Source organism: Lagopus muta, chromosome 12 (assembly GCF_023343835.1).
Source record: "Lagopus muta isolate bLagMut1 chromosome 12, bLagMut1 primary, whole genome shotgun sequence".
Lineage (NCBI taxonomy): Eukaryota > Metazoa > Chordata > Aves > Galliformes > Phasianidae > Lagopus > Lagopus muta.
The window spans coordinates 75,035-86,837 of NC_064444.1; the positions used below are offsets into that span (position 1 = coordinate 75,035).

Sequence of the window (11,803 nt, forward strand, 5' to 3'; positions counted from 1 at the left end):
AGGCACACGGCAGACACCGCTGCGTTTATTCGTGGCTGCCCCGGGCTTCACACAGAGGTGCCTTCGGCGGGCTGCTCGGGATGCCCCTCCTTCTTCTTGTCCTCCGGTTTCATCGCTGGAAACAGCAGCACCTCCTGCGAAAACGGACACCGAGGTCTGATCGCCGACGGCAGAGCGCAGCCGTGCACAAGTCTCGCGAGACCGCCGCTGCTCTGCCCCGCCCTGCGCCAGACACGGGCGGAGCGGGGCAGGGCGATGCGCCTACGGCTACCGCTGAGCGTGCAGGAGGGGTACGAGGGCCGGCTGCGCTGAGGCGGAGTTCTAAGCCGTACAGCACTACAAACGGCTGTAGGCCCTGCTATTTTGCATCGTTACGGAACCTCATTCCTGTTTTCTGATGCAGCCAGCAGCAGGCACTGCCGCTTCTAATACTCACCTTGATATTACTGGAATCGGTAAGGAACATGGTGAAGCGATCGATTCCCATGCCCCAACCAGCTGTAGGGGGAAGTCCATACTCCAGTGCAGTGCAGAAGTTTTCATCGATAAACATGGCTTCATCATCACCCGCAGCTTTTGCCTATATGAGAAAATAAACAGTAAAGGGTGTTTGCACAGAGCTAGGATAGTACCAGTGCTATTAACTCCTACCAGAAAGGAGGAAGATGTTTGTAGCAGCCATGTCACTGATGGAACTAAGTCCCTCTACAGCCACACAAGTCAGTGACAAAGGAATCTCACACCTGTGAAGTTGTGCAGGTGCACTGTATACGTTTCCAAATCGACCTAAAGTTCAGTTCCCTTATGACCCAGAAGTTTCTTTTCCAGAGTCAGCCTCCTGACTAGCGAAAGCTGTATCTGGAGATGCACGACAGGAGACCGCAATGCAATGAATTGCTTTCAAATGTTTCTCAAGCTCTTCATTGCTTCCGAGTCCCCCTTTAATGCTTGCAGAAACAGTTAAGGACCAGAGTCATTGGAATCACTGCTTTGTTTCATGAAACAAAATTAAGTGATTGTTTATTTTCCTTCAAGAGAAATATTAAAACCCACAACACTGGGATGTTAACTGCTGCTTCTTATGTAAACTTAACAGCCTCCAAATGCTAAAGGTGATAATAATAAATCTTATGTGTAACTATTGAAACAACAAACATTTTGGCTCACATAGTTTCAAGATTCTGCAACAGTTTTAAAGCAAACTACTCCGAGTCTGAAATCCTAAAATATGAATGGACACTCTTCAACTCGATTTCTGCCTTAACATTATATTTTCAGGGAAATTTTCATTCGATACACACAATCAAAGGGCTACAAAGTCTGGTCGTGTTTATAAAGAGACAAGCGCAGCAAACATGCACACAGCATTCTGAAATTTACTATTAACTTATTTAACATAAATTATATTTTCCTGGGCTTGGCAATTTTTTAATCCTCTCAGATATTGCAAAGCCATCAGAAAGAAAAGGAAGAACAGAACTTCTGCAGACTGCACCATCTGACCTCAATCACATGCACACACATGCATCCACGTGTATGCATATGTAACTACTAACAAAACCAGTATAGACATGTAGTTCTACACATTTGTTGTCTTAATAGTTTCCAATATGCAGCTCTATTATGTGAGCCAATTTAAAAGAATTCAGTTCTGAAAATGAGATATGTCATTCCACTCAAACTCTTACTGGACATGGAAAATTATTTAAGAAGCTAGAAGTATCATGTTGTATGACTACACAAAGGCTTTGTTGTGGAAAAATAACTGAATTTCAAATTTCAGGAAGACAGATTAAACTGTCTATCTGCTTTTTTCAATCAGCATTGTAGGTACAAAAAAAAAAAAAAAAAAAAAAAAAGGGGGAAATAAAACCACAGAATCACAAAATGTCAGGGATTGGAAGGGACATCAAAAGATCATCTCGTCCAATCCCTCTGATGGAGCAGGAACACCTAGACCAGGTTACACAGGAATGTGTCCAGGTGGGTTTTGAGGAGAAGGAGACCTCACAACCTCTCTGGCAGCCCATTCTAGTGTTCTGTTGCCCTTACTGAAGTTTTTTCTCATATTTATGTGGAACCTCCTATGTTCTAGCTTGCATCCACTGCCCCATGTTCTATCATTGAATTTCACTGAGAAGAGCCTGGCTCCATCCTCCTGACGCTCACCCTTTACATATTCATAAGCATTAATGAGTTGACCCCTCAGTCTCCTTCAAGCTACAGAGATCCAGCTCCCTCAGCCTCTCCTTGAAAGGGAGATGCTCCACTGCCTTAACCATCTTTGTGGCTCAGCGCTAGACTCTCTCAAGCAGTTCCCTGTCCTTGAACTGAGGGGCCCAGAACTAGGCACAACATTCTAGATGCAGTCTCATCAGGGCAGAGTAGAGCGGGAGGAAAACCTCTCTTGCTCTGCTAACCACAGCCCTTCTAATACACCCCAGGATGCCATTGGCCTTCTTGGCCACAAGGGCACAGTGCTGGCTCACGATCACCCTGCAGTCCACCAGGACCCCCAGACCCATTTTCCCTATGCTGCTCTCCAACACATCAGTCCAACCTATACTGCTACATAGGGTTGTTCTTGTCCAGATGCAAGACTCTACACATGCCCATGTTATATTTCACTAATTTCTCCCTGACCAACTCTCCAGCCTAAGTCTCACTGACTGGCATCACAGTCTCCTGCCATTCAGCCACTCCTCCCAGTTTTGTGTCATCAGCAAACTTGCTGACAGTGCACTCTATTCCCTCACCCAAGTCACTGATGAATAGTACTAATCCCAGTACTGACCCTTCAGGGACTAGATACAGGCCTCCAACTAGACTCTGTCCCACTGACCACAACTCTTTGGCTTCCTTCCTTCAGCCAGTTCACAGTCCACCTTAGATCCAATTGTTCAGACCACGGTTCCTCAGTTTAGCAGCACCAAATGCTTTACTAAAGATAAAGATATTCCAAAGCCTAGAAGTACTACTCGATAGCAGAGGTTAGATTGCTTTCTTGTAAAGGAACTTTGCTGTATGGTAAACAAGTTTTAACCACAGGCTTTCACTTAAGTGAGGAACGCTCACTCTGTGTAACCATAACCCTTTTCATCAGTAGGAACTAGTGACAGATTTGAAAATACTTTTATACATACCTAAATCATTGGTTCCCTATTAGGGAAACATCCTACCTTGGCCTGGTCTTCAAAAAGCTGCCGCTGCTGGAAAGGATCGTTCAGTTCTGTGTATGCATTACACACTTCCTTCTTCATCACAAAGAGCTCAAAGCGTTCTGTTAGTCCCCGTTGAACACGATGCCTATGTGAAAATGACAAATCAACCACACCTTAAATAAAATGGATTTACAAGACTGAAAGGGCATGTACATTACTTTGGGTGCATTACCCATATTTGGCAGCAACAGCTGTCTAGACTAGTCAGCATGAACATACCTCTCCTCTGGATGCTGGGTTTCACAGCTCAGGAACCAAGATCTATATATAGGCTTGTGTCAGAATAATATTTAACTAACATGTAACATCAGTACCTCCAGTTTTTGTTTTTGTTGTTTGTTTTTAAATAAAGTAGGAGTGAAGGACTTAAAAGAATTACATTATGACTGCATATCATACCCTTACCATTTGGCTAGAGGACTCATGATCTGTGGATGATCACAGATGAAAGTTGGGTTGATACAAGTGACTTCGAGAAATTCACCAACTAACTAGGAAAATAAAAGCAAAATACATGTAAAGTACAGCATCACTTCCCAGCACTACCTTCCCCAAACATCCTATTTCCTTTTCTTCACTATAGAAGCGAAAAACTTCAGTAATTCCTGTAAAACCATGAAATGGTTTGAATCCATTTAGCAAACCATAAAAACAAAAAGCTTTAATAATCACAGTAATGTCTTCTTTAAACAGAAAACGTGTCCTAATTGGATAAGAAAAACGAAATTGCAAAACCTGCTAAAAAAAAAAAAAAAAAAATAGTACCATATTTTAATTTGGATATCATAGCACAGGACAATGAGAAAAGCAGCAGAAAAAGCAGCAACTAATGCCACTGATCAAAAAAAAAAAAAAAAAAAACCAACCAAAAAAATGATATTGAAATCTACCATTCAGTAAGGTACATACAAATATATAGTTCTCTTGAACAAAACCAACGAAATTGTCATAAAGCAGATCTGGCTTGGGCCTAAAAGATCCATTTTGCACACTAACATTTTCTAGAGCTCATACTAAGCATGCATCAGTCAACAGCATTTTATTGAACACGACAGGATTTCAACACAGGGAGGTTTCTCATTGTCATGGAGAAATAGCTTGAGTGCATGTCAGTGTTTTCTCACATGCAGCTAAACTTGCTCTGAAGAGACTTCTATTAAGTCAGAATCATTTCAATTGGAAAGGACTTATAGAAATCATTTGTCCAACTTTCCTGCAAGTTAGATCAAGTTGCTCAGAGCCTGGTCCAGGTACTTCTACAGACAGATCCTCAAAGATGACAGCAATACAAGAACAACAACAACAAAAACCAACCAACCGGCAGACAAACAAACCACCTTTACTTACTTTGTCAAGAAGCCTGGCTGTTGTCCTAGGAGGTGGACACTCCACATTTCTCACTGCACAAAGGTCATCAAAGAACCTTCGAGTTTCTGCAATTGTAGACAAAAACTGTAAGAGCCACCCCAGTAACCACATCTTTTCCTTCTGCAAGCTTCAACATGTCTTAGAGTGATTCTCAGGATCTTAATAGTGGAAACATTAATAGCAGAAATCATAACAGAAAACATTAGCTTAAATGTCAATTTCAAACACCATGAAAGTGGTATCTGCTTCTCATCAGTTTACATTAAAAAAGTTATTTTGCATTTTAGAAACCTGAACAAGTTACACAATCTAACATTATTACTGCCAGATATTAGAAAAATTACTGAAAAGTGCACTAATATATTTCCTTAATTCTGAATTCCAAGAATTAAGTAATAGATACACACATTTTCTAGAAATACAAAAATAATCTTATTCCTAACCTGTCATCACAGACATGGAGACTCAACTGCACAAAAGACAGAATAAATAAGAAGTAAAAAGCTGTGCCTCTTCAACAGATCAAAACCTCTTCAGATCATGCCTCCTGAGTATATGGTGTTACATATACTCCACAAAGAAAGAGGCAAGACAGTCAGATCTTGCCTTCATGGCAAGAAGGCTTCACTTCTTTCTGTACTTTTTTGTAAAAGACAAGGCTGGAGAAAGGCAATTCCACATACTGATGCCACCATGAGAAAGTAGGTGGTGGAGTGCAGGCTAAGGGCTTCAGATCTTTACTCCCTTTTTCCTAAGAAAGAATTAAGACATCCATAATCGACATCTAACCTTCAGTTTCAAAAGACTCAGTTGATGGAAATTTCACTCCTAAAGTCTTTTCCAGTTCATCCACCATACTAATGCGCCGGAAGGGAGGCGTAAAATCTACCTCATAGGCCTGTCCATCTTGACCATCTGGATGGTAAGTAATCTTGTAACTTCCAGTAATGTGCTTCACCATCCCTATAAGAGGAAGCTGAAGTTAAGAAGAGAGCATGGAACATAATATGCAATTATCTTTGGAGATTCTTACTCTTTTTTAATTAGTAATGCATATGTAACCTGAAAGCAACTTCTCTGTGATTTCCATCAAATCATGGTAGTCTGCATAAGCCATGTAGAATTCACAGGTTGTGAACTCAGGGTTGTGAGTCAAATCAATTCCTTCATTCCGGAACTGACGTCCAATTTCATACACTCTGTCCAGGCCTCCAACCACCAACATCTGAACAGAAGGAAATGCAAATAAATACTAACACTGTCAAAAGAACAGTGCTCATAACCACTGCATCATCTGACAAATTTGATTCAAGTTTCATTCTGTTAATGCCATTCCAAAGAGTCCACTGTTGCGCAGGAATAATCTTCTCTTCAGTTACACTTATTTTTTTCCCCCCCCCCCCTCCCCCCCCAAAATCACAGAATCACAGAATCACCCGGGTTGGAAGGGACCCCAAGGATCATGTAGTAATGAGAAGTGCCCTTGCTGCTAAGAAGGCTAACATACTATTGTCTGCATTAGGCAGAGTATTGCTAGCAGGTCAAAGGAGGTCATTCTTCTCCTCCAATAAGTGCTGGCGGGGTAACATCATAGGGGGGTACTATGATCAGTTCTGGACTCCTCAGGAAAAGAGAGACATGGTCACATTGGTGACAGATCAGTGCCACAAAGATGAATGACTGAATAGAACGCTTCTCCAATGAGAAAAAGATGAGAGATCTGGGACTGTATAGACTAGAGAAGAGAATGCTCCAGGGGAAATCTTATCAATGTACATAAATATCTGAAGCAATAACTTGAAGACTGAGCCAAGCTCATTTCAATGATAGTGACAGGAAGAGGCAGTGGGCGCAAACAAAAACACAGCAAACTTAATTTGAACATCAGAAAATATTCTGTACTGCACAGTTGACTAAAGAGTGACAAAGGTTACTGTCAGAGGTTGTGGAGTCTCCCTCTGTGGAAATATTCAGAAGCAATTTGGATACAGTTCTGGGTAACCTGCGGTAAGGGTCCCTCCTTGAATACAGCGTTTGGACCAGATGACCTCCACAGGTCCTTTCCAATCTCAACCATTCAGTGATTGTGTGAGATCACAACAATTTGAAGAATATAGGCTTAACCACAAAAGGCTTATATTTTACCTTATGGTAAAGCTCTGGAGCGATTCTCATATACAACTTCATATCCAGCTCATTGTGGTACGTGATAAAAGGTTTTGCCATAGCTCCCCCTGGAATTATATTCATCATAGGAGTTTCAATCTGTAAAATAACAACAAAATAAAGAAAATTAACGTTGGCATAAATGTTTCCAGGCTTCTCCCGCAATAAATGCCCTGCTTTCACCCTTAGGGCATTTTTATTTCTATAGTAGAACTCTATAATACAAGCAAATCAACCAACCACAATTAATTTTAACGAAAATTTTCTGCATTTCATTTATTCTTTGACATATTAGTATATGAAAACAATTCTGAAGGCCACTTCTCCCACGCAGCAAATAAAGACAAGTCACTTAAGCTATTTTGAATTATAGAACATCATAATCATACACCATATAGAAGGGACCCAGGAGAACTACGGTGTCCAATCGCTAACACCACACATGGCAATCTAAGAGTTAAACCACGTATCTAAGAGCGTAGTTCAAATGTTTCTTGAACACAGGCAAACTTGGGGACATGACTGCTTTCCTGGGGTGCCTGTTCCAGTGCCTGACCTATGGCGTAGCAAATAATTTTTTCCTAACAGTCAATCTGAACCTCCCTCAACACAGCTTTAAGCTCACCCTGCAAGGCTTCCTCTACTCTCAAGGGAAATGAAGGAGTACTTAACTCTTGTGTCCAGATCGTTGATAGAAGTATTGAAGATGACTGGCCCGAAAGCTGAGCCCTTGGAAATACCACTAGTGATGGGCTGCCAACCTGGTGCTAACCCATTTACTACACCTCTTTGAGCCCAACCCTTCAGAAAACTATTCACTCATCACCTTGTGAGTGACTCTGTCTAGAAGGATACATTTTGTCTGGAAGGATACAGAGAGAGACAGTACCAGAATTTTTATTGCGTCCATTGCTTTCACTTTGTCTATCAGGCAATGTCATGAAAGGATATTAAATGAGTAAAGTACAGCCTTCCATTCATAAACCCATGCTCATTTTGACTGATGACTGCACTGTGTTTCAAATACTTTTCAGTAACTTGCAGAATAACCTTCACCATAAGTTTATCAGGCACCAAAGGCAAGACTCTGAAAGGTCTGTAATTAGTAGGGCCTGTTTTCTTGCCCCTCTTGGAATTCAGAATAACATTTACTAACTTCCAATCAATTGGGACCTTTTCAGATTCCCAGAATCTTTGATAAAAAACTGAGAGACCTCACAACAACATTGGCCAACTCTTCAGTACCCTGGGTGAAACCCACTGAGCCTTGGAGACTACAACTGCAAAAGCAAAGTCCACCCCAAACCAATATCAACTGGGAGCTTAGCACTTCACCAGACATGGTCCTCCAACCCTGCATTCCAGGGGTTCCAGGGACAATCCCTGGTGTTTAGAGACAGGATAAACAAACAAGACACGTACTATCTCTGCTTTATCAACCCAATTTGTGAGGTAACCAGCCTCAGCAAGTAACAGACCAGTATTTCCTTTAACACTTCTCTTGCTGTTAACACTTGAAAAAGCTGTCTTTGTTATTCAGCACAGTACTGGCCAGCATCAGATGACCTGTGGTCACAGAAATTTTCTCCCTGCAATAGTGAACTGCAGTCTTCCTGTGCAGTCTGACTATGCTTCCAAAGTCCATACTTTTTTTTCTGCCTAAGGTCCAAAGGAGCTCTCTTTTCTGCCTAGGCAGCATCCCAGACAGTACCAGAACCACAAATACAGTTCAACTTCAGAGGACTGAACTGACTGCAAAGTAACAAGCCCTGACAATAAATTGAAGAATAATACAATACTCATGAGAGCATGGCAGTATTTTTCTAAAAATCGAGCGTCTATTTGTCTATAACTTTAAAAAGAAAGAAAAACAACAACAACAAAAAACCTCTCCAGATTCCATTACTGTAAATTAATAAAATACACTGTGCTGAGACAATTGCTCTCACTTCAGAATAACTTGGTATGTGAACTTGAAAACAAAGTATCCCTGAAACTGAGAAGCTCCAGATATGTTTGGTACGCAGACAGAAATAACAAGGAAGTCTTACCTCAAGGAAACCCAATTCATCCAGAAAGCTTCTAATATACGTCACAATCTTCGCACGGGTTATAAATTTCTGCCTCACATAATCGTTAAGAATTAAATCCAAATATCTCTGTCGATATCTAGTTTCCTGAAAGAAATATCTTTAGAACAGGGTAGAGAAAACGGACTGCCAAAAAAACAAAATGAAGGGTACCAATACAAGATGAATGGTTCTTTGCTCTCTTAATATCATTTGCAAACATAAAAGATCATTCAATCAAAACTATCTGTCAAGTCACCTCCAAAAGTGGCAAGTATGACAGGTACCTTATCTTTGAGGCCGAAATGAAGATGAGGCAACATGTGCAGGCATGGGGATAAAAGAGTTACTTCATAAGGAATAATACTCAGTTCTCCTTTCTTTGTTTTCCCAGGATTCCCCACCACACCAATAATGTCCCCACGACGCAGTTTGTTGTTAATACGGAAATATTCTTCCTCAGACTTGTAAAGCCTGTAATTACAAAACTCAGTATAAGCAGTTTTGCTTAAAATTTAACATTCCAGTTGTCTTACACATCTCTTCCCAAGCTAAATTCTTAAAGAAGGTAAGAGGGAAGCCAATGACTGACAACATCCAAAACAAAACATTACTGCCCAAGCCAATCCCAGAACGCAGTTCAGTTTAGAATGCTAATACAAATACTTTTACTTACCTGGAATTCGCCATGACCTGCAACTTGACTCCTTCACCACGAAGATCATAGAAAATCAGTTTTCCTCCAGAGGCACGCTTTGCATGGATACGACCTAAGCAGCAAAACAATGCAGGTCATTGGGAAACGTGTCCCTAAAAGGACGCAGCTGTTGGAGCAGGACCAGAGAAGGGCCACAAAGATGATCAGCGGGCTGGAGCACCTCCTCTGCAAGGACAAGCTAAGAGAGCTGGGACTCTTCGGCCTAGAGAACAAAAGGCTCCAAGGAATGGCCTTCCAGTAACTGAAGGGGGCCTACAGAAAAGTTGGGAAGGGACTTTATATAAGGGCAGGTAGTGATCAGACAAGGAGAAAAGGTTTTAAACTGGAAAAGAGTAGACTAGATAGTAAGAAGAAATTCTTGACTGTGAGGGTGGTGAGACACTGGAACAGGTTGCCCAGTGAGGCTGTGTATGCTCCATCCTGGAAGAATTCAAGGCCAGGCAGGATGGGGCTGTGAGCTACCTGGTCTAGAGGGAGGCGTCCCTGCTTATAGCAGGAAGTTGGAACCAGGTAACCTTCAAGGTCCCTTCCAACCCAAACCATCCTACAGTTCATTGTATGATTCTATGACACAGGAGCAAAAGCCACAATATTACCACTTGTAGAAAAGATCATCAGCCCTGCACTGATCATTAAGCATGAAAGAGAGACAGTTAAAGCCTCAAAACTACTAAGACTGCATAAAAGTTCACACGAGCTTTGGGGATCCTGAAGCCCAAATCACTATCTGATCTTCTGCTTATAAGGAACGTTGCAGTCTGCTCAGTCTGAAAGGGCCTATGTTGAATAGTTCAAAACTGCCCAAGAGGAGCAGCAAGATCAGCAAAATTTGAAAAGAGACCATCCCACTTCTAAAATCAGCTAGAACTTGATTCTATAAAGCAACAGACCATCTTCCTATATCTTAGATAATATCTTACCTGCCACTCTCACTGTGATATCTGTCAGATGATCTCCCGGCTGCAAGTGACTGTACCTCCCTATGAAATCTGAGAGAGATAAGTCTACATGGAACTTGTGGGGGTAGGGATCTTCATTGGTGCCCTTCAGCTGCTGGACTGCATGACTACGGATCTTATAATATTGCTGTCGCAGGAAACAAACAAAACCAAGTGACTTTGTTAGAATTTCAAAATATTTCACAGATTACACATTAAAACACAACTGCTCTGATTTAGGAATATGTAGGTCACTCTCTATTTCAACTACTTATTTCACTGTGAATAAAAATCAAATGTAAATCAGTAACATTTATTTTCAGAACAGTATTAAGCATGTGTCCACACTCACATTTGGATCCAAGCTTTCCTCATCAGCACCAATGTTGTTCTCTGAATCAGCAGCCAAAAAAGGTTTATTTGGATGCTTTTCACTTTGTTCTTTTTGTTTTGCCTCCTTTTCAGCAATTTTTCTCTCAGCCTTCAGGCGTCTCTTCAGTTCACTGTAAAATAAGGAGAAATTGGATGTAGTGCATACCCTGATACTTCTGTAGGAGAGCATGTGGCAAGACTGACAAAAACTGACTGTACAAGCAACCCTATCATCATCCCTCCTCTGCACAAAAAACAAAGCAACGCTTAAGCATGTTTAAGAGTTATCTTTTCTGACCTCTTGGTCTATCCTCTAAAAGATACAAATATCCAGAAAAGGACAAAACCTAGTTGGATACTGTACGAACAAATCTGGAAAAAGTGCCTCTGCGTGCTGACAGATGTCCGCAGGGCCCTCCCTTCCCACGAGCGGTTACGAAGCACGGCTGCCCCACGCAGCACTCACTGAAGGAACGCGCCCTTGCCCCGCAGGAAGCCAGGCGCCACCGAGACGCACGAAGCCGCCTTTACGGCCCGTCCCGCCCCACGTCCCGTAGGCATCCACAGCCCCAGCTCCACCATTCAGGACTTCACGGAGAAAGAGGCGGGGGCGGCCGGACCACCGAGCACCGACCTGCTTCGGCTATGAGGTACCCGGCACCAACGGAGCGCGGGCGCGGCCCTCCAGGCCCAGCCGAAGAGCCGCACAGCAGGGGGGCTCAGCATGGCACGCTCCGACGGATGGTCGAGCAGATTCGCACCCCAGTCAGCCAGGCGCACGGTACGGTACGCTTCACCTCACCTGCCCTGCCTCGCCCTTTCACTCCTTCCCCAGCCCCGCCGGCCCGCCCACCCTCACTTTTTACTGAGGCGCGACTCGGAGTCTGCCAGATCGAGCTCCCGCTCTGCTGCGGCCGCCATCTTCCCGGCTCCTGCTGTGCTTCCGGTATC

General features: G+C 42.6%; 1 protein-coding gene across 2 annotated transcripts; it reads right to left on the minus strand.

Moving 5' to 3' along the window:
• Window positions 1–9: 9 nt before the first annotated feature.
• On the minus strand, window positions 10–11,803 carry KARS1 (lysyl-tRNA synthetase 1). Of its 2 annotated transcripts, none has more exons than XM_048958939.1 (14): window positions 11,712–11,803; window positions 10,833–10,983; window positions 10,463–10,628; window positions 9,501–9,594; window positions 9,112–9,298; window positions 8,807–8,932; window positions 6,735–6,854; window positions 5,652–5,814; window positions 5,379–5,552; window positions 4,569–4,654; window positions 3,627–3,712; window positions 3,180–3,306; window positions 437–580; window positions 10–134 (listed from the first exon to the last, which is right to left on the minus strand). In XM_048958939.1, the coding sequence occupies exons 1-14, from the start codon at window positions 11,771–11,773 to the stop codon at window positions 48–50; spliced, it is 1,773 nt and encodes a 590-aa protein (XP_048814896.1). In that variant the 5' UTR covers window positions 11,774–11,803; the 3' UTR covers window positions 10–47. The 2 variants fall into 2 exon arrangements, with proteins under 2 accessions (XP_048814896.1, XP_048814895.1); XM_048958938.1 differs by lacking the exon at window positions 11,712–11,803 and adding an exon at window positions 11,487–11,687.